At 42.2% G+C, this 24127-nt stretch overlaps 1 protein-coding gene across 4 annotated transcripts in view; it reads right to left on the bottom strand.

Annotated features, from left to right (window-relative positions):
• The window catches only part of RHBDD1 (rhomboid domain containing 1), a 158799-nt gene that overhangs the window by 51821 nt on the left and 82851 nt on the right, over positions 1-24127 (bottom strand). For 2 of the 4 annotated variants that reach the window (XM_004576763.3, XM_058665080.1), the window contains exons 4-6: positions 16082-16170; positions 14164-14220; positions 4923-5066 (exon numbers count right to left, since the gene is read on the bottom strand). In XM_004576763.3, the coding sequence (XP_004576820.2) occupies positions 4923-5066; positions 14164-14220; positions 16082-16170 (290 nt within the window). Of the gene's footprint in view, positions 1-4538; positions 4777-4922; positions 5067-14163; positions 14221-16081; positions 16171-24127 lie in introns of those variants that run through there. The other 2 variants (XM_058665081.1, XM_058665082.1) reach the window with 2 other exon arrangements.

The following is a 24127-nucleotide window of genomic DNA, read 5'->3' as shown; positions in this document are numbered from 1 at the left end:
GCAGATTTTTATATAGAGAAAGAGAGACAGACAGAAAGATCTTCCACCTGCGGGTTCATTTCTCAAGTGGCCGCAATGTCCACAGCTGAGCTGATCCAAAGCCAGGAGCCCGGAGCTGCTTCTAGGTCTCCCATGTGGGTGCAGGGTCCCAAGGCTTTCAGCCATCCTCAACTGCCTTCCCATGCCATAAGCAAGGAGCTGGAAGGGACGTGGAGCAGTTGGAACACGAACTGGTGCCCATGTGGGATTACCACACTTGCAGAGGGGAAGATTATCCAGTTAAGACATGGTGCAGGACCGTCATTGCAGTATGCATCTCTACTCCCAGATGAAAGACGGGCTCCCAATGAAACTGTTAAGTACATCTTGGCAAGAGAATGCTGGACTTCCTATCATCGACTATACCTACAATGTCATGATGTGCTTTAATAGAAGAATGACTGTTTTGTGACTGTTGTTCAAGGACTATATTATTGTAACAATATAGGGGAATGGAGAGGGTTGAAGGGGAATTCCCTGGGCCTATGCAACTGTAAAATGACAAATAAAATAATAATGAACAAACAGAAGTATTTCTTTCTACATTTCACCCAATAAGTTTAGAATATGAGTAGATGGTGTCATGAAGATCAAAACAACTTCACCCCAACATAATTTACTCAACAATTACTTTTTTTTTTTTACTCCGTTAGAAAAAGACAGACTGGATGTGTTTATAGAATAGTTTAGTTGACTGTAACATAAAATTCTGACCAAGGCATTATGTCGCAGATGTACCATGTGATTATTTAAATGTCACCTGCCATGTCCTTTGTGATTTTCTGTGAATGGAAAGCAAAGAATGCACTCAGTCCTGCAAATAGAGCCACAGAAGGACAGGAAGAAGTGAAGGGAGGTCAGTTACAATGAAATGTAAATGGTGGAAACAATTTAATAAAACTGTGAAGCCCATGGAGGTCTTCATCTTAGCAGTTTTACTCTACAAAGAATTAGAAATCCACTCCATTCTCATCACGCAGAAGCCTTATTCTCTAGACCAAAGAGCAGCAAAAACACAACAAAATCAACATCATCAGAATAATACTGGAAATCTTCTCGCCAGGTAGGTCTTATTGCCTCTAACGTTTAAATATGTTTTTAAAAATATTTCCTTATTTTATTTATTTGGAGGGGAGGAGCAGGAACAGAGAGACAGAGAAAAAAAATAATAAAAACCAGAGGGCTTATCTACCGGTTCACTACCCAAAGGCCTACAATAGTCAAGGTTAGGCCAAATCCGGGAGGCTAGAATGAGATCCACCTTTCCCAAGGAGAGGCAAGAACTCAACCTCTTTACTGGGTGCCTTCTGGTGACAGCAGGCCTGGAAGCAGAGCTGATCCCCAAAGCCAGGCACCCCAGCTACTTAACCCCTGACATGCCAGCTCAAATGTCCACCTCTAAAGCTGTTTTGTTGTAGGTACAATTTTTTTCTTAACTATACTGAAATATTTTAACATTATTTATAATATCATAAAAATGATGTACAACCAATGTAGCAGAAAAACTTTTATTCCTACTGCTACTCAGTATATTATCCCAATTTTCTTAAAAGAATAAGATTTTTTTAAAGAATTATTTATTTTTATTGGAAAGGCGGAGAGACATAAAGAAAGATCTTGTATCCACTGGTTCACTCCTAAACTGACTGCAAAGCCAGAGCTGAGCTTATCTGAAGTCAAGAGCCAGGAGCTTCTTCTGGTTCTCCCACGTGGGTGCAGGGTTCTAAGGCTTTGGTCCATCCTCTACTGCTTTCCCAGGCCACAAGCAGAGAGCTGGATGGGAAGTGGAGCAGCTGGGATATGAATGGGTGCCAATATAGGATCCTGGAGCATGCAAGGTGAGGACTTTAGCCTCTAGGCTACTGCGTCAGGCCCAAGATTAAACTTATAAATGATAAAAAGTCAACCCTACTCTCAGATCAGTTTCTGACTATGTTCAAGATGGTATGTGTGTGATTTTTTTATTGTCTGCTACAAAAATTCCCATATATTTTATTTTTAGGTGAAAGAAATTAATGTTCACTAATTAGACTAACTTACTAAAAGCATTTTTTAGCAAACAGTCTTAGAAATCTGTGCTAACTCCGGCTCCAAAAGACCCATCCTCTGAAGATGTTTATAAGCCTCAAAGAGGCTCCAAAAGCAGCAGACAGAAAAGGTCCCTTTTTAGATCTCTCATGTTTAGAGACACAAAGATTAACAAACTTTATGTCATTTTCTCTCTGTTTCTCAGAAAGATAGCTGCACTACTACTAGCTACTCCATGTACAGCCTGGAAAGTCAGATTTTACAGAGAGAAGGAGAGACAGAGAAAGATCTTGCAGCTGCTGGTTTACTTCCCATATGGCCTCAAAGGCCAGAGCTGAGCCAATCCAAAGCCAGGAATCAGGAGTTTCTTCCTGGTTTCCCACGTGGGTGCAGGGGCTCAGGCCATCCTCCTCTGCCTTTCTGGTAACCAACAGAGAGCAGCCAGGACACACACCAGGACCCGTTTGGGATGGCAGTGCTTGCAGGTGGAGGAGCATTAGCCAATTGAGACATTTTACCTGCCCCGACTGAGAATTTGCAAGATCAATTCTGTCAAAATAGCTATTGTTAAATACCCTGTGATAAATTCAATCAAGCACGTTAAAGATCTCAACAATGAAAATTATAAAACATGAAGGAAATCAGCAGAAGACACAAAACATGGAAAAATCTTCCATGTTCTTGTATGAAAAGAATGAGTATCAAGATATCCATGTCACCCAAAGCAATCTACAGATTCAGCGATCACCCAATCAAAATATTAAAGACATTCTTTTCAGACCCAGAGCAAAATGACTGCACAATTTATAAGGAATCACAAGACCCTGACTAGAAAAAGTGGTTGTAACCAATAAAAATAAAGATGGAGGTTTAACAGCATCATGTTTCCAGAAGTATCACAGGGCAGTTGTAAAGAGCCTAGTACTGATACATGAATAGACATGTGCACTAAATGAGTGATGAGAGACTTCAGAAATTAATACACGCATCCACGGCCAACACGTCTTTGACAAATGAGCTAACATTGCTTCTGAACAGTTTCTTCAACAAATGGTGCTGGGAAAACTAGATCTCTCCTTGTGGAAAAATAGAGCAAGATGTTAATCTTACAACTATATAAAAATCAAGTTATAATGGTCCAGGGATATAAACCAAAGGCATGATTTGATCAAATTAGTAGAAGAAATGTAGAAGAAATGCAAAAAGTGGTCATTTGAAAGAAATTCTTGGATAAGACGCCAGAAGCACAGACAAGAAAGGCAAAAACAGACAAATGAGATTAAGTCAAGCTAGGCAGAATCTACACAGCAAAGGAAACTCAGCAAAGTGAAGATGCAACTAACAGAATGGAAGAAAATCTATGTAAATTATGCAACCATTACTGAAGTAATATCCAGTATCTAAAAAAGAGCTCAAGAAACTTAACAAGAACAAAACAAACAATCCAGTTAAGAAATAGGCAATTTTCAAAGGATGAGGTATGAGTAATCAACAGACATGAAAAAATACTCAGGAACATATCAATGCATCAGGGAAATACTAAAAACTACAATGAAGTTTCACCTCACTCTAGTTATAATGGCTATCATCTAGTGATCTAAAATAATAAATTCTAGCAAGGATGTGGGGAGAAGGTATTCTAATCTGTTGATGGGAACGTCAACTTGTATAACCATTATGGAGGCAGATGGTTCAAAGATCTGATCACAGATCTTCCCTATGACCCTGTCATCCCACTCCTGGGAACTTACACAAAGAAAATGGAATCAGCATGACAGAGTTATTTATACACCCATATACACTGCAGCTCAATTTAAGATATAGAATTAACCGAGATGTCCATCCATGGATGACTGAACAAAGGAAATGTGGTGTGTACACACACACACACACACACACACACACTCGATGGTATTCTACTTAAGCATAAAAAGAATGAAACCCTGTCTTCTGCAACAAAATTAAGAGAACGGGACACCATGATCATCAGTCAAATAAACCAGCTGTGAAAAGAAATACTCAATGTTTTTCTTGATTTCTGGAATTAACACACTCAATAAAAAAAAACAAAATATGAGCAAACTGACATTTGGAGACTTGATTACAGCTTACAGCAATTGTTTAGATTCCCAAGGAATAGTGGTTTTTCTAAATAATTGTTTAGTTCTTTAGTGAGTGGAGGCATAAGCCTGTGATTATAAAGTAAACTAAAAATATGTCACTGCAAAAATTAAAAATAAGAAAGAAATGAAGAGGGAAGGCAGAAATTTGGGAGGGAAGGTAGCATGAGAAGTATCATTATATTCTTAAAACTATAGATATGAAATACATGAAATTTGCTCCTTTTATATACATTTTAAAAAATAACTCTCCACTAACAAAACACACACACATTAATAGGAATTTATCTTGGAATATTTGTTCTAAGGAACCCAAATGCTAATTTGAATTCTCACTGTTACTTAGAGATCTCTGGGAAGTTTATGCACAACATTTTGATGTATGGTGACATGGAGAAGGCTTCAGAGCCACAAACTGCAAAATAATCACCGTTTTGCATGCATTTAAGATTTTTATTATTTTTTCTAAGTTCCTTGATTTCCATACCAAGGCACTGAATGGATATAAAAAGGACCATTTCAACACACATAAGCAGTCTGGCACCTTATTGGCTTAAGTTGCTGGGAATATGGCATCACACTCCATTCTCTGCAATCACAATGAGCATACATTTTTTTTTTTTTACTGATGTATCCTTTTTACAAACTGAAGTTCAGTTTGCTAGAAATAGTCCCACAGGCCACAACACCATGTGAGGTGTGCTTTAAAATAACCGAAGGGCGTGAGACTCCTACCTCGGTCCCAGAGGCTGGCCCTTAACGCTCTCTCCAGCTGCTCCTCTTCGCTCAGTCCTGCTGTGTACACGTCGTAGTTGTTGGGTGCTCGTTCGTGGGAGCCGGGCCTGGAGTACGGAGAATGGTCCTGGTACCCAGAGTAGCCTGGAGGCACAATGAACCACGTAAGAGAACACAGCTGTAGACCTCCCTTCTATTTCATGCTCCCTATTTTTGGCAAGTAGAAACATTCAAGTCACTGAGTATAAAAATGCTCAAAATAAGAAAAGATGACCTAGGGAGAATGTGTACGTGACCGTGGGCAATGATACTGTCACTGTTCCATCCTCAGGGATCCATGTGGGGACTGAGGGACAGCTTTTTACTGACTAATAAGAAGAGCAGATACTGACTCAGAAGGCAGGCAGGGTTCTGGAAAGGACTAGAGGGTGCTAACAACAAATAGAGGGAATTCTTTCAACTTACAGGTGCCCAATACTCAGATCGTTTTTTATTAAGTCCTGATTTGAGCCAAGAAAATACTAAAAACTGTAGTAGTTAAATCCTTACTCTCTTGTGGCCCCATGCAATGAAGAGGTAGATCAGTGTTTAATACAAACACTACAGAATTTCTGTGTGAGTAGTCACACTTCACAGAGCAATACAAGATTGTGGTGAACTAGCCAATTTCTCCGCATTCACAAATCACAATTCTATATCAGATATTGCGGTTTCTATCAATAACACTACAATTAAATATATATATATACACACACACATATATATACACACATATATATATAAATTAAAATCTGAGTTACAGCAGGTAGGGAGGTGGGGAGAGATCTCATATCGATGGTTCACTCCCCAAATGGACACAATAGTCAGGGCTAGGTCAGACACAAGACAGGATCTAGGAAATCCATCTGGGCCTCCCTCTTGGGTGGCAGGGGCCAAATAACTGAGCTATCATCTGTTGCTTTCCCTTGTGCACTAACAGGGAGCTGGATCAGAAGCGGAGCAGCTTGGACTTAAACTTGGCATGCCTGTAGAAGATAACAGCATTTCAAGCACAGACTGCTCTGCCACAATTCCAGGTCCCTCAACAGCACTTTGAAAAACTCAGAGTAGCTGGGTTCTACACTCAGTTCCACTCCTGACTGACGTCTTGATAAAGCAGCTCCTGGGAGGCAGGGGTATAACTGGATTCCTACTACTCACACAGGAAACTGTATTGAACACTGAGCAACTTGACTAACTGACCAGCCAGGGTTCTGCCTCTTCCTCTTCTTACCACCCCCCAAAATCAATCAATCAATCAGTAAATAAATGCTTAGATCTGTTAGAAAAAAGTGAAGAAATAGCCTGATCATTAAAGTTTTATGCTCCAAACAAAGACATCTTGCACAGTACACTTTTGCAAAATAATGCCATCAAATATTTCTATCAATTTGAGGCAAACTGCCAAGTTATAGAATCAGTTTCAGAAAGGAATTTTCTCCCATGTAAGATGATCAATCTCATCCTGGCATAATGAGGGAAGTTATGGTCTGTTTATTTTCTCTCTTGTCAATATCATAGCCTATGAAGATGATATTTCAAATGTTTAATGTGGTTTTTGCTATTGATGAAAATTCCTAACCTTTACCATACTGTGCCATGCATCTCCATATCAACAGACATAGTGTATGACTGAGTTACAGCTTTAATAAAACTACAGGGAAAATAAAGCATAATCAAATCCAGAACAGGAACACTGCAAAACAGCACCTAGCTGAGATTTCATATTCAGAATCTTTGTACTGGTCATGAATAAAATAGTTCCTTAATATAAGATTAAAAGGAAAACAGCTTATTTTCAGCATTCCAATCTTCAATTTCACAGAAGCAATGAACTGGCAATAAAACATGAGTTTTCGAATATAAGCTAATATAATTCTACATTTACATAAATTATTTCTGTCTCTTGGTGATGTTTTTTTTCTTTCTTTTTTTATTATTTATTATTTTTAATTCATTAATTACATTGTATTATGTGACACAGTTTCATAGGTACTTGGGTTCTCCCCACCCCTCCCCAAACCCTCCCACCATGGTGGATTCCTCCACCTTGTTGCATAACCACAGTTCAAGTTCAGTTGAGATTCCCCCATTGCAAGCATATACCAAGCATAGAGTTCTTGGTGATGTTTTTACAGCAGCACTGGTGAGCTATAATTGACCTCAGGGTTTGAGCGTGACTTCACAATTCACGTGTCAGAAACTTAATCCCCAAAGTCCTACACTGATATCCCTTGGTCATGAGGCCCTTTGGAGGTTAACTGGAAATATACCAGGCCATCCAAGTGAGACCCATGATGGACTCGTGTCTTGTAAGAATAGCAAGAGAGCTCCATGCTACCACATTCGCTCTGCTCCTCACACCTGTTGGGATGTGGCAAGAGGGCCTTGATCAGTCCTGGCAAGACACCCATGTCATACTCTTGAGTGGCATGAGCTTAAAAACCCTTACTCTTCATGAATTATCCAGCTTTAAGTTTTCTGTTATAGCAACAGAAAACAGACCAAAACATTGGAAAACCATATAATTTCTGTTATAGCAACAGAAAACAGAACAAAACATCAGAAAACCAAACAATTTACCAATTTTAAATGTATGACTCAATGAATTTTGGTCTGGTCACACAGTTGTACTATCATTAATTAGCACAATCAAGTATTAGCATTTTCATCATCCCAGAGAAGAAATGTGTACCCTTTAGCTAGCACTCCTCTATCGCCCGTAATTCCCAGTGCTAGGAAATACCTACCTTTACTCTCCATTCCAATAAAGGTGCCCTTTCTGGATTATTCATATAAATACATTAAACAAGGCCCGATGTGACAGCCAAGTGGCTAAAATCCTCATTTTTCAAGCCCAGGATCCCATGTGGGTGCCAGTTCATGTCCTGGCTGCTCCACTTCCCATCCAGCTCCCTGTTTGTGGCCTGGGAAAGCAGTGGAGGACAGCCCAAAGCCTTGGGTCCCTGAACTCATGCGGGGGTACCCAGAAGAAGCACCCAGCTCCTGGCTTCAGACCAGCTTAGCTTCAGCCTTGTGGCCATTTGGGGAATGAGCCAATGGATGGAAGAGCTCTCGGACTCACCTTCTCTCAGCATATCTGATCTGCCTTTCCAATAAAGTAAATCTTTTAAAAATTGAGTAAAATAGAATAAATAATAAGTATTTTATGTGTGATTCATTTTACTTAGCATGTTTTCAAGATTTTTCAATGATGTGTCATAAATCAGTGTTTCTTTCTATGGCCAAATAACATTCCACTGCATATAATCCCACATTTTACCTACTCATTAGTTGTTGGACATTCCGGGATCTCTGTACCTTTTGGGTATTTTCAATAATGCTGTCACAAACTATTGTGGGGAAGTTTTCATATGCGCATATGTTTTCGTTTCTCCTGATTATAAACTTGCAAGTAGGACTTCTCAGTCACATGGTAATTTTGTTTAACCCATTTGTGGAATTACCAGAATGATTTTGCAAAGTGATTGCACCATTTTACATTTCAAAAGGCAGCATATAAAGGTCCAGACTTCTCAGTTTTAACATATCTTCATTGAAAAATGTCTGTTTAAATACATTGCTCATTCATATTGATTACTACAATACCCTTCTAGATTGGTTCTATTTTACTGAATGCTCTTGAAAGCAGCACATCTTTAAAATAAAAATTCTATAAAATTGTTACGGATTTTAGAAGCTAATTGTGAGAAGTCTTTTCCCTAATGCAGTAAAAATTAGTGAGAATTTGTTTTTTAACATTTAATTATTTTTGTTTGACAGGTAGATTTTATAGAGAGAAGGAAAGCCAGAAAGATCTTTCATCCACCGGTCCACTCCCCAAGTAGTCATAATGGCCAGAGCTGAATTGATCCAAAGTCAAGAGCCAGGAGCTTCTTCTGGGTCTCCTACACAGGAGCAGGGTCCCAAGGCTTTGGCCCGTCATCTACTGCTTTCCCAGGTTACAATCAGGGAGTCGAAAGGGAAGTGGACCAGCCAGGATACCAACCAGGATACGAATTGGCGTCCATATGGGACCCCAGGCATGCAATGTGAGGACTTTAGTAACTAGGCTGCTGTGTTGGGCCTACATTAGAATTTATGAACCATTTCCAATAACCAAATCCCATATTGCCTCTCTAATTTGCCATGTCAGAATATCAAAATGCTGATATTTAGAATAGGAGAATCAGATAAGTAAATTTTCCCAATTCTTGCAATAGTTTAAGACCAAATAAGAATCCGGATAACAATTTTCAATACGCACAATCCTTCTGTGATTAGTTTCTCCCCAATAGAACTCATAGAAAACCTGAGCTCTCACTGCTCAGTTGGGGTATACAACCAGCAAGTTTCTTTCCTTGAGTAAAGAAGCCTGTGGCAGTGTTACGGATAGTGCCTTCTATTCTACCTTCCAAGAAATGGCCTTTCACATGAGAGGGACTGGTCAAAAAAAAATTTAACAGATCTACTTCACAACGAACAAAAGAAACAGGCAACCATTCCCAAACACTAATAGAATATTTATAGGGAAGTCAGTGAATATCAGGGGATGCCTGAGCGGTCCCTGACTAGCGACACTGCCCAATTCCCTGAGAGGGCCAATTATCTCACAGTAACACAGGAAGCATCTTGGGAAATTTCCCACATGGCTCATTATCACTCCCAAACCCCAGTGGAGAGTCCTTCTGCTAAGGAAGCAGTACTTCCACCCATCCAGTGCCCAAAATACTCAGCTAATTGAAAACACAAAATAATTCAAAGCTTCTGCATGCTCATCCATATCTATAGAGTTTTAACTGCCAAGAATATTGGCCGTGTCTTGAGGCAACGTTTTCCTGATACAGAAAAACATTTTCCTTCATGTTATTTCTTACTTAAAAACAACCTGGCAGTGCTTTAATGGAATAAAGCTGAGAACTCTAAACATCTGAATATTATAAAATCTGATTCGGTACTTGTCAGACAAACCATGCAGACAGAAAAGGGGCAAGTTTGGGGGACTTAAGTCAAAAAGACTGGTGTGGTTAGAGGTTCCATATCATCAATCATAAATCATCAACGAGCCCAAAGACCCCATCAATATCTATTAGGATGAGAAGAGGCCTCCTAGGATGAAACATTTTCTGCAGCTGTTCCTCTGGCCCAATCAGAGGTTTTTAATCTTCATAATAAACATTCTTGGAAAAACCTAACAATCAACCAATTCAAAAAAAGGTTTAAATTATATACTATGATGAATATTAGTTTAAAGTTCCTTTTTGCTATATATGTTGGCTCTGCAGTAAAAGAAATTCTGCTTATCATTATTCTGTTAACTGCTCCATCTGTTCCTCCTACACATAACAGTATCTGATGGCAAAGGAGATCAAGAAACACCAGCGAGATTAGAAAGATTGGTAACAGCTCTTTAAACATTCATGAGGCTCTTTGACCTATAAAGACTTTTCAGCTAGGGACAGTGATGTTAAGAATAAATCATTACTTGTAAGGGATACATATGCTCTCGTAAAAGTTCCCTAGATGACCATTAGCATGGCCACCTGGCCTCACGTAGCTCTGCCTTTGAAGAAATCCAATCACTTCAGAGGAAGGAATATAAATGTGGTCACTGCGAAGAGGATAAGAAGGTAAAAGACACTTCCATTTTTGTCTTTTATTCTGTGGCCAGTGTGATTCGTGAGGAGCACATTTCCCATCCTCTTTTTGAATAAATGAAGAGACACAAGAAAGAAAGATGGAAACTGCACCATTCTGTAAGGTGAAATTGGCACAGAGCACATCTCCTATCTGTACAGCAGAAAATGCAAGGCCTAGGAATCATCTTGTCCCACTTCTATCACTTCAGCAAAGACTTCGCTGTCCTTGGTCTCAGTTTCTCCACAGTCACACAGGTTGACAGGATGGAGTAATCTACAATCATACAGGTTGACAGGATGTGTACCAGTCACACAGGTTGCAGGATGGGTAATCCACAGTCACACAGGTTGACAGGATGGGTTAATCCACAATCACACAGGTTGACAGGATGGGTAATCCACAGTCACACAGGTTGACAGGATGTGTACCAGTCATACAGGTTGACAGGATGTGTAATCTACAGTCACACAGGTTGACAGGATGTGTACCAGTCACACAGGTTGCAGATTGGGTAATCCACAGTCACACAGGTTGACAGGATGGGTAATCCACAGTCACACAGGTTGACAGGATGTGTACCAGTCACACAGGTTGACAGGATGGGATAATCTACAATCACACAGATTGACAGGATGTGTACCAGTCACACAGGTTGACAGGATGGGATAATCTACAATCACACAGGTCGCAGGATGTGTACCAGTCACACAGGTTGACAGGATAGGGTAATCCACAGTCACACAGGTTGACAGGATGGGGTAATGTACAATCACACAGGTTGACAGGATGGGTAATCCACAGTCACACAGGCTGACAGGATGGGGTAATCTAGCCACACAGGTTGACAGGATGTGTAATCCACAGTCACACAGGTTGACAGGATGGGGTAATCCATGGATACATAGGACTCTCCTATCCGTTTCTTTTTCCAGAAGAAACTGTTTATTCCTGGCATCTTAAAAATTGATTCAGAGGTGAAAACCTTTTTATAAATTATTTTTCATCTAATAACTTTGTTATTAGATGCTACATTCTTTGCTTTAGGGAGAAAATAATCAACAGGAAGACAGAAACCAGATAGATGATAGAATCCCCACAGCCTTCCTCTCCAACTTAGCTTTTGCTACCACTTAAATAAGTTGGAGAGCATTTCAGTTATCCAATTGGAGTGAACTAGACCTTATAGCCACAGACCAAAAGTGCTTTTCCGAATGGCTCCAGAGGTAGAAGCAAGCTGAGCTGGCACTGTCCAACACCTGAATCTCTGCTCTCAGACCAAGTTTCTAGGATTGTATGCATCCAGTCAGAAGTGAAATCCTCACAAGTGGAGACTGCTCTGGCAGCAGCCATCACGTTGATTTCTAACATCCCCAAGCCTAGGAAACTCCCATCACTTCAGGCTAGGGCTTCAGTTCCTCATCCATTCTAATCACCTGGAGACTAAACAACAAGTCCCTGCTTCTACCCTCATTCAACTATCAGTGGTCTGCAGCGAATTCAAGGCACAGATATGCTGGAGGAGCAGCTCAGGTGATTCCTGTATCCAGCCAGGGTTGGTAATCATGATGCAAGACTTTAGAACTTTGTAGAAAATGGAGGTAATCCATCAGTACCTCTCCAGCCCATTTTCACATTCTCAAACTCCTCCTGGAAAGCCTTTTCCTCCCATGTTTTCCACAGCGTCTACTCATCCATCAAGACCAGCACTCCACTGTAGGACCTCCTGTTTCCTGTTGCTAGATTGGATTCCTGCTGGTCAGGAAGGAACAAGTAGGACTGAACCAGCCCACTTGCCTAAATTAAGCAGAAGGCATGCAAAAACATGGGAAGCAATTTTCAGACACTGTAGACAAAATTCAGAGTTTTGATCCTTGAGTCAGGAAATAAAGGAAATGAGCCTGGAAGTAGTTTCCAGGTTACAATGCAGGAAGCAGGAACACAGCAGAGCATAGCAGGTCCCTGACTTAAGAAGTTTCAGGGGAGGACTGGGGGTGATGGTGAGGGGGCTGGTGGGGATGGGTAGGATGGCAGGAGACTGACCCAAGGAGAAACCAAATCACACTAGCATCATCAGTTGTTATCCCATTATTTGACAACAACCTATATCATGCATCACCACTCTGTTTCCCACAACCTAATGAGTCCTATTTGTTTTATTGTTTGGTATTTTCAAACATATGGCTGTGCTGACACTCCTGCTCTAGGATTCTAAACTCTCAGACACAGGATCGGTAGTGGTTCTTTTTCCCTCCCATAATGGCAGTTCTGGCACTCTCAAAAGGAACTCTAACAAATGCTGCTGTGTAAACTACTCTGTGGCTAAAGTACCCTAGTGAGGAAAATTCAGCAAAAAAGTAATATAAAGTTTTTAATAAAAATTCTGTACTTGTGTTTTTTTAAGCCAGGGGTCAACAAGCCACCATTTGTGTTTCAAACATAACCTGTTGCCCATTTTATGAACAGGGTTTATTGGAACATGACAATGCCCATTTGTTTAACATGCTAAAAAGACAGGCTGAATAGCTGTGGCAGAGACTGGGGGCCAACAAAGCTTTTGGAACCTAAAACACTAATTATATTTCCCATTACAGAAGAAGCTGCTGGCTTCCAGTGCAAGTTAAGTAACTGGCTTAGTCCATCTGGGCTGAATAAACAACCTCAGTTGGGCAGCTCACACAACAAACATGTTGAAGTCTCTAGGTGCTGGAGGAGATTTCTGATGGTGCAAGACCTGGGAACCGGAACAGCCAGTTCTGTTGGGAGCCCTCCTCTGGTTGCAGGCTCTGACTGTTCACGGCATCCTCCACTAGCTGAGTGTTGCTGTTACAAAGGGCGCACCTTCCAGTTCTGAGGCCTCTACCTGCATGATCCTTCCCAAGGACTCCATGCTTAATGCCATCACATCAGGGTTTAGAATGTCAATTCAGGAAGAACTTGGGTTGTGGCGTGAGATAGTGTGCGTTTTCAGCCCCACAGCCTATGGCTTCTTTAATATCCATCTGCTAGTGCTGGCCCAGGATACTACTATGTCGCTGCCCCAAGGCTGGAATGTAAAGCCTTTAAACAGGGACTTAGGCTTTTAATACAAAGTCCCTTTGCCTTTGTACACAGACATGAAGAGAAACACTTTCTCCCTCTTTAAGTCGTATAGTGATTATCAGAGGAAGGCCTACTTCAGGATCTTGGAGTAAGCATCCACCCTCCTGAATATGTGAGGGAGGCGGTCTATGGAGAACTGTACACCTGAAACCCTAGCGCTGTTCAGCAGTACAGTCACAGGTTGAGAAACAAGGGACCTGAGTTGTGGATCAACCTCCTTACGCTCCAGAGACCTCACACCGATCAGACAACTGCTCGTGTCAGCACTGTTGCCCTTGCCTTCCTCACTGATGCACCCACTCTCTCTGGGTGACCCCTCAGTCTGCCTTGTAGGCATGCTGCAGGCACAATTCCGAATTTCTCTACCGCAACACACACCGGTTTTATCTTTAAGCAGCTCTACAATGGTCACTTCTAATGTTCAAAATAAATTTCAATCTATTACAGGAATCAAAATGCTCACCTGAACTGTTAAAGTAGTAGTGCTGTCCCAGGTAACCACTGCTGGAGGAAAACATGCCTAAAGATGAAGGAGAACAGGTGATTTAATGCCAGCCTTTGAGTTCCACAAATTTTTCAAGCCATCAGGATCTTCAAGAAAAAATATCCAGGGTCATTTCAACCCATTTCTAACCAACTATTTGGAGGCCACACCTAGAGGGGAAAATATGTGTGAGGAACAAGGAAAGTGTAACGTGAGCTCCCCAAAGTCATGTAAGTGTTCCTGTTTTAACACGGACTTGGCCTCCAAAACTGGGGTTTCCATACACGTGTACGAGCAGAGACTCTCCGGCTAAAAAAGGAACCTTGTCCCAACAGGGACATCAGGAGAGCAATGTTCCTTCCACCAAGGGAAGTACGCTTTCTTATCCCCACGGAAGACAGTGGACACTAACCACTGTAAAACGAAGGGAGAGAGGAACAGTGGGAGGCACGCTGTGTCTGACCCCGACCTTCCTTCCCAGGAGGCAGCAGGCAGCAGTCTCCATTGGCTCAGGACATTTTCCATGGGCTCCTGTGCCACTTTCATCTCAGCTCAACCCTTTGCTTGCCTTCACCAGGAGCAAAGGCAGAGAGTATGCAGCCTGCTGGCAAATCACACTGAATGTTTCCTTCGATCTCCCATGGCTCATTTTCCACTGCGTTACTGAGCAAATGGCTCCAGAAAACAGGGAAGGCTTTAAGGAGGAAAACTGAGTTTTAAATGCCATACTTGAGAGAAAAGCTCTCTTCAGAAATTAAAGTACCTGCTGAAATTTCATAGTATATCTTTGGAAAGCTTTACTAGCCATTAATTTTGAGATACACACGGAAGAGAAACAAAGCACTGAACTCCTGAGTCATGTTTTCACTTCTAAGGTATACATTACTAGACTTCCATAATGAAACTATCTAAAATGTAATAAAGCTGGACATTTCTACCAAGTGGAGCTTCTGCTGCTTCCTCTGAGCACAAACGTGAGAAGTAGAGTAGCAGGCCAGTGCAGACAGAGCACACACAGCCTGCACAATGCAGCCGCGAGGTCACACAGCGTGCTAACCACGTGCCAGGATGGTGTGCAAAGCTGTCTAATGTCATGAATGTTATATGGTTCACAAGAATACCAGTCCCCGGCACAAACTGTGCAAACAAATTATTTATGGGTCAAGAAAAGGTAAAATAGTCTCCGAAGACTTCCTATGAATAAAAGATGAAATATTGGAACCAGCATGGTCTATGAAACATGTACTTGCAAAACAGTTTCCTTACAAGTCAAAGCCAATATAGCACTTTAAATTAAGAGGACTAAAAAAGTGCATATATTTCAAGATAAAATATTTTCTTCGGGCATCAGCATGGAAAGAAAAACAAAGAAGAAGGGGAAAAACAAAAACAAAAAACAAAGACCCCAGGAGCCAAGTGTCGAGGGGAAGCCTGAGTGTCTGTCTGGATCCTCAAGGACCCAGCTGTCATTTTCACGTCTTTCAAATACTGATCTTGAACTTCCTTCTGGTCTGGCTTCCTTTTTTAACTCTGCCATCCACATATATTAATTTGAAGAATATTATGAAAGGATTAATTATTTTAGATGTGCTTTATTTTTCTAAGATTTGAGGAAATACGTGATTTTCTGTGGGCACTATGAGAACTCAAGAGTATAAAGCTGTAGCGATATTTGTCTCCCTCAAAAGCCTCACACTAAGGATTTGAGTTTGCTTCATCTCCTATGGAACACTACGAGGAATTGCATGGGCTGTCCATCTCTTGGTTTAAAAAGAAAAATCCCTATCTTAGTGAACTCCTAAGCTGCACCATGGAAGAAATGGGGGTGTTTCTGTTCATGTTAAAATTAAGATATGCTTCCAATTTGTTGGGATGCCAAACGAGTTCTGTTGTGTACCTGCACATGTCTCCATCGCCTTCTTCAGCGGCCCTTCAGTGTACATCAGTCCGACAAGAATCCCAGCCAGGTGCCCGGTGAAGGAGGACCTAGGAGGGAAGGCATGCCGTGTGAGTGTTTGTCTCATTAGCCCACTGCATTCCAATCAGTCACAACCCACAGGCTTCGCATGTCTTTAATGCTGAGCAGCATTTAACTCAGTCCAAAGGACATCTCTCATACCTTACATGAGGAGAAAAACGCACAGTGAATAATTCAGGGCCCCTCCCGTACAGAGAGGAGTTCAGTTCCAGCACGTGAGAACCTTGGTCCATGCAAACAATTAAACCACTTGCAGTTTCTATCAGTGCTTCTTATTACAAACCGTCAATGCAACTTTTCTTCATCCAGAATAAATTTGGACTTCCCAAGCCATTCTGATGTCCTTTGCCACATGATGTCTCTCGGGGTTCGGAGCACAGAGCTACATTGTATACAGTGCCGACAAGTGAAGTCAGAATAAGTGGGACTCAGCAAAGGATTCTGAAATGGTGACCTGCGTTTCCCAAAGCTATCATCTTACACCTTTCAGTCACTCAGCAAAAGCAAAGACATAAGCTTTAAACTTGAACCATGAGTTAGTGCACCTAACTGAATCCATTCTTCTTAAATCAGCATCCAAGATTGGCAACTGCTTCTAAGATTTAAACGTGCATCTCCACATGGTGTCCCACTCTAGGAGGCAGGATGGTTTTAGGCTGGAAAACCCCTGTGGAGTTCACAGGCTAAATGACCTCCTAGCCGAAGGGTTAGAAATTACTGGAGATTCTAGTAAATGTGTTGCTTCCTAAGCACTGGCCTCAATTTCCAGCTGCCTCCTGCCATCCACATCTGTCCACGCCTATACTATCCTCTTCCAGGGTCTCGCTCCACCCCACCTGCCAAGCCGTCCTCTTTCCATTCCTACTGCCACAATTATGTTTCTAGTCCTCTCTGGTATCTGCCAAGACACTTCTGAAAAGCAGAGCATTAGGTACCAGGCTAGACCCCCAAAGAATCTATGTTGAATGAGTAAAGCGTGAAGTAAAGGAATTCACACAGCTAATATCTTTGCGACCCGGCTCTTGCCCTGCAGTACTTCCCACCTGCTGCCATCAGTTATCACCAACACACACTGCCATCTTCCGAAATCGGCTGGGTCTGCTTACAAATAAACCAGTGCACGTTCCAGCTCTGCTAACACTTGGCCTTGACTGTGTCCTCCCTCCACCTTATCATCTGCTACACATATCCCCTCACACCCCGAGCACTGATCACCAGAGGCGAAGCTGAACCACGTCTATCATGCAGTGCCCCTTCCTTCTGCCTTCCCTGAGGGCCACTGCTTCAACCTTCACTGGAGCAGGTGTCCAGGCCTCTGGGTGGCCAGCAGTGTTCCGGTGGATGTCTGTCTGCCTGTCACCTGCACGCACTAGCACACACGCACACCCCGAGGGCAGTGATGGTGTCTTAGTTAGAATTTCTTCAAAATTAAAAGCTCAAAAAACAAAATAAAATCTAAGCAACTGAATATACCTCCATGCTTGGAGGAGGAGGTCCTTCAGTCTGGAGCAGGGCGAATGAGTTATCGAGGGGCCTGATATCAATTCCAAGAGCATGGAGAGTTTCACTGATTTATTCCAAACAGCGAGGTCAATGCCTAGCACGTGACAGATAAACATGTATCACGTGACTCAGGTACAGCAGGACTGTATTCACAACAGTATCTGGAGGCAGCAAAATACTTTAGTTCTTTCACTTTAAGTGCTCACTGAGATCTGCCAGTCACAGCGCTGAGCACGGGGCAGTCAGTTATCCATCCCAGAGGCCCAGTCCACTGCCCTGCACCAAGGCAGCTGCACCCTAGAGGGGAGGAGGCCCTGAGACACAACACCAGGGGAGGCACAGGCAGCCCTCACGAAGGCTTGGGTCTCAGCACACAAAGAGGCCATGAGGGAGCACAGCTGGGAGGTAGAGACGACCGCAAGTCTTATGCAGACACAACAGCACTGCTCCTTGCTCCCATGGGCCAGATAAAGGACACCATGACTCCAACAAGGCACCACGCACTCCATAAAGAGGAAGGCACAGCAGCCAAGGGTGAATGTGCATGCACAAACACCACACACCTACCATCCTAAGCACTGTCAAATACAACAATCCCACAGTGTCTGCAAGAAACGGGTGCTGGGGAATAGATAATTGGCTTCCAATTTTCTCGGAAAATTGTAAGAACCATGCTTTTCTTTTCCTACCCTAAAATTATCCTTGCCCTAAAATTATTTTCATTCTATATTATGTTCACATTAAATAATATCTCTTTCACTCAATTTTAGAAATGGCAAGAAAAATGGCAGTTTTAAAGATATAAAGAGGCCAGATTCAATTTCAAAAAAAAAAGTAACTTCAATTTAAATGAGAAGAATGAAATAGCAGTATTTAAAAAAAGACTTATTCATTTACCTGAAAGGCAGAATTCTAGAGAGAGGAGTGAAGTGACACAGAGAGAGAGAGAGAGAAAGAGAGACAGAGACAGGTCTTCCATTTGCTAGTTCACTCCCCAAACGGCTGCTCTGAAGCCAGATGCCAGCAGCACCTTTGAGGTTCCTCAGCGCAGGGGCACAGGCCTCTTGGCCATCCTCGGCTCACTTCCCAGGAATACTAACAGGGAGCTGGATCAAAAGCGGCGCATCAGGGACTCAAACCAGCACGCATATGTGATGCTGGAGCCACAGGCAGCAGCTTTACACAGTACGCTACAATGTTAGCCCATTTTTGCCAGCACGCATATGTGATGCTGGGGCCACAGGCAGCAGCTTTACACGGTACGCTACAATGTTAGCCCATTTTTGCCAGCACGCATATGTGATGCTGGGGCCACAGGCAGCAGCTTTACACGGTACGCTACAATGTTAGCCCATTTTTGCCAGCACGCATATGTGATGCTGGAGCCACAGGCACCAGCTTTACACGGTATGCTACAATGTTAGCCCATTTTTGCCAGCACGCATATGTGATGCTGGGGCCACAGGCAGCAGCTTTACAAGGTACGCTACAATGTTAGCCCATTTTTGAAACTCCGAAAGCCAACCTTCATGATCAATCATGTAGATTCATGGAAGAAAATTTTAATTTGGATCCCCAACCTATTAGCCAAGCTTGAATGTCATCTACAAATTTAGAAACATTTTATTGAGATATAATATGCAAAACAAGAAACCTAAGTACAAATGTCATTTTTAATTTAGATTATAACAGACAGAAATGAATTTCTGACCTCCTTGAATGAATTTTCATAAGTTTATGATATCAGCTCATCTCCCTAATTGAAATACAAGTAACTTGTGAAGTTGGGGAACCACACTAGAGAAAACACCGCACTGTTCCCCAAAGCAGCATTTTCCACAAAGTGGAAATGTAACAGTTCTGATGATTTCATTCAAGTTCCAGAGATGCATTCCTTTTTCAAACGATGACAAGGGAGTACCATCTTCTGCAGTCAAAACTGAGTGTCTCTGAATATTATACAAAAAAAAAAAATGGAGAGGATTCCACTGAAAACAAAAGACATGCTGGGATCAGCTGCTCCAGTTTGGATCCAGCTATCTACGGAGGATCATGGCCCGGGTGCTTGGGCTTCTGTAACCACATGGGACATCTGGAAGAAGCCTCAGAAGCCTGGCTTTTGCCTGGCTCACCTCTGGCCACTGCAGCCATTTAAGGAGTTACAAAGTAAAAGGATAATGTCTCTCTCATTTTCTCTCTCTTTCTCCTCGTGTAATTTTGACTTCTTTTGAATCAATATTTTTGTTGCTTTTTTTTTTTAAAGGCTAAACCTTTAACTTTCACCATGCCATTGGTAACCATTGGGCAAATTAGTTTCCTTCACCCAAAGATGGACAGCTTTGATCTGAGAAATGAAAGACCCTCCGAAGTTGGAGAACTGAATGGGCAGAGTTGTCCCTAGGTCCAGAGTGAGGGCTTGAACCCAGGGGTGCTACAGAGGCCGAGGAAACCCAGGCTTCAGGGCAGGAAGACACCTCTGAGTGCCCTCAGCAGCGGCTGCGTTCAACCTTCACATATGACAGTGTGTTGCTGTGACCATAATAATTACACACGCTCAACAGAAATTTAGAATCAGAGTAAGCCTGCAAGGCTTCACTGTGTTCGTCGTTACTCATGGGAGCAGACACCTAAGGCCTGATGCGAAAAATAATTCATCACAAACATAGGATTCCAGACTGCAGCACTCAGGCAAAGTAGTCAGACGTTCAGCTGGGAAAACATCTCCCTGTTCCTCCAGCCACAGCCCAGAGGTCGAAACCAGCTCAGGCTGCTTTTCATCAGCACACTATCCCAACTCATCACTGTGCCTTTCTGCTGCAGTGGCATAACCTACTACTGGATTCAGTTTCCTCCTTGCTAAAATTTGAATTCTTTCATTTAATGTGTGAGGGTGAAAAAAAATTCTCCTCGTCTATGTCCTAAAAAATAGTCATTTCAGTATCCAATTCTGATGATGGGAATAGGTCCTGCATAGTCGATGAGATGGGCATTCCTTGGCAGCCAGTTTAATCTGCCTTCCTGTCTGATTTTCAGATTTGATTCGGGGTGTACTGTCATACCACAATCATGGAGCCTGCAGACATATTTAGTCAGCTTGAGATTCACTGTGCTTCTTGATGTGAGGTCAGATGCATTTCTACAATCCTGAAAAGGCTTCAGCCACAATTTTCTGTCTTTCGGTGTCAGAAAGACATAGCACTTGTGTACTTCCTGAGACACAGAGCAGCCTCAATAAATGTTTAAAGATAAAACAGTTAAAAATCAAATCAATGCTGCTACCCAGTATTTATAAGAGACAGTGATACTAGAAAGGAAAATTGGGAGCAAAACTAAGATTAAGCTACCATTGTAAATTTCAGTTGTTCAAATTAAATACAGATATTGTTAACCCCATTCGAAGGTGTTCACTGCTAGCAAATGGGCATACACTGATCTTCACCCTTGGAAGAGTCTGCTTATAAGGCTGGGCTACGTGCTTATGCAAAATGTTTCCACTTTCCAGTGTTTTCTCTTTTTAAGATTTATTTATTTAGGTAAGAGTAAGAGTTACAGAGAGAGAGAGAGAGAGAGAGAATAAAAACATTTACTTCTGTTGGTTCACTCCAAATGACTGCAAAGGCCACGGTTGGGTCGGGCAAATCCAGGAGCAAGGAGCTTCGCCCATCTCTCCCGTGTAGATTTCAAGGGCTCAAACACTTCGGCCCTCTTCACTCCTTTCCCTGGATCAGAAGTGGAACAGTTGGGATAAGAACTGTTACCCCAGTACTGCTGTTTAAAAAAAAAAAAAAGCACTATGGTACTTTCTTTAATTCGCTCCTGTAAGAATAGCCAGAAACTGAGCCCAAGAGAAGCCTCTGGAGTTTCAGGATCTTAATAAACAGCCCCACAACAGCAGTATATTAACAGGATTCTGTGAGAACTTTCCACGTGGTAAACATCAGCGTGCCTACAAGAGTACCTGAAGAGATAGCTTCTGCTCCTGGTGCACTTTTCACCCACTGCCCTATACTGGCATGTCTCTTGTGGATTTGGGAGAGACTCGGTCAACATGCTACACCTTCCAATATTATTTCTTCGGAGGTACCTACACTGTCAATGTATCCTCTACTCTCCATGTGGGATCATTAAATAAGACATCAGTTGTAGACATGGGGTTAAGAAGATGATTCCCTAAGCTGGTGTGAGCAGGCTGCATTCACTAATTCACTTAAATACCCAGTGAATGGCTACTACATGAGCAAGCCAAGCGTGAGATCTGCCTCCTGGAGCTTGCAATCTAGGAGCGGGTGATGTAGACAGCGCATGAACACACACACACACTACCTACTGTGGTAACTGAAAATGACTGTACTTCCCCCTGAATGCTCCGGGATGGTTCCTTAAGGAGCCGTCATTCAGAGCAACGCTGCACATCCCAGAGGCAAGGACAAGCACACACAGCATGGTCTGTGGGAAGAATGCAGCCGGCTGAAGCAGTGTCCACAGGGCACTCCAGGAGATGTAGCTGTAAAATATGTGCACACATTAGGTCATACAGACCTCGTGTGCATGGTAGGCATTGTGGGATGTTTTCTAAATACAATCCAGGGCCACTAGAGGGTTTGAAACAAGATTTTCCAAAGTGGTGTATTCTGCCTGGGGACAGGCAAGGTGACAGGTGGTGGCAGCTTGGCAGAGGGTGGCCAGGACTGTGGTTCCTGGCTCCGCTAGCCTCTGGAGTGCCTTTCTGTGACTTGACCATCATCAGCCTGCTTCCAATCCCATCGTAACCAACGTTCCCTTACTACAAAAATATTTTGTAATATTCCTTCGGTTTCCTTGAAATAACATTTCTAAGTAACACGTTTAAAAACATAGACGATGTGAATCCCAACTTCACATAATTCTAAAAGTAAGATAAAAGCAAAAGGACATTAGCATAATGATGTGAGTTAAACACGCTTAGGCACTGCAGCAGCAGGAGACCTCAGTTTGTAGCTGGCATGGAATCCACGTGAAAACGAAACCACATATGCGGGAGGTTACAGAGGGTTTCCTGTGGTTTCCGCTGGTGATACGAAAGCAAAGATCCCTCATTTACATTTGCAATTCAATTTATAGTTTTCCTGGAAAAGCCACTATGTATTAAAACAACGCAAAAAAAAAAAAAACTCTTTCGTTTAATGAAAACACAATTAGGGTCTAAGTTCAGATAACTGTAACAGACTATTTTTATGAATATCCTTTCCACACATTGGGGGTGGTGAACAAATGTAGAGCCATGTTGTCCTAGAGGACTGTCCTACCAGTTGCCACAAATCTAGTTCCTTTGGCTTCTGCATACCAAACAGCAGTAGTGCCTCCACTCATCATTGTCATAACTAAAAACAAGCCAGTGGATTTGCACAATATCCCCTGAGGACAAAGCCACCCATCCCAGTGGAAAACTGCTGGGTTAGCACACAGAATATGCTTATTAAATGTTTGTTGAATTGGTGACCTTTATTAATCATGGGGCCTCAAAAATACTTCTCTACAAAGCACTTCGCACATGACTACACTATGCACAAATTCCAAGGATTCCATGTAAATCTACAACACATTGAACTGATATCCAAGAAAACATCCACCACAACTGAAATGCACATGGGGAGTTAGAATATTTGAAAGAGACCACGATCACTTCCATATTGCACTGTGGTAGAATAAATAAAAGTTGGAACGTGAACAATACTCTGCCATGTGCTATCACTATAGACAAAAATGTTGCTGGGTACCACATGAATGATTATTTGCATATCACCTCCAGAAAGTAAATATAAAAGGAAAGAGAGGCTGGACTGTGTATAGTCTAACATGTGCTACTGTTATGAAACAGCAAGCATTCTTGTGAGTAGTTTTTTGGAGGTGTTTTCAGAAACAGTGCCTTAACTGGAAATCCTGAGGTCCTTATGGGAGTCGTGTTCTTTAAGTTTCCAGGAAAGTACTGACTCAGTTGATCTCCATTAATGAGAGTTCATCACAAAAATACACAAAGCACATGGACGGTAGGTATCAGTCTGAAGTGTGGAACTCTGTGAATGGCTTCTGGTTTCCTTAACAACAACATACCCGTCCCTCCCACGTCTTCACCTGAACTGCTGAGTCTCACTCAACACCAACTGCATATGAGACTCCCTTAACTGTCAGACGGGCTCTGCTTTTCGGGTGCATCTGCAACCACCACAGCACAGGACTTTAACTTTGCTTTGCTTTGTTTATTTAACTTTTCTTGCTGTTTTTCAATCTCCAAATGATCCTAATGTGTGCAGGCTGAAGGTACTGACCCGAGCTCAGGATTCAAATCCTAACAACGAGACTACAGCTGTCATATTAGGACAAACCCTAAGAAATATTCCAAGAGTAGGCAAGATTCTGCAGCTTGCAAACTAGCCCGAGGTAGGGACACCTGGTTCCCTTAATGAGTGGCTCTGCCTTAAGATC

This window comes from Ochotona princeps, chromosome 5 (genome assembly GCF_030435755.1).
Source record: "Ochotona princeps isolate mOchPri1 chromosome 5, mOchPri1.hap1, whole genome shotgun sequence".
In the NCBI taxonomy this organism is placed as follows: domain Eukaryota; kingdom Metazoa; phylum Chordata; class Mammalia; order Lagomorpha; family Ochotonidae; genus Ochotona; species Ochotona princeps.
This window is presented reverse-complemented; position numbering and strand designations above follow the sequence as displayed.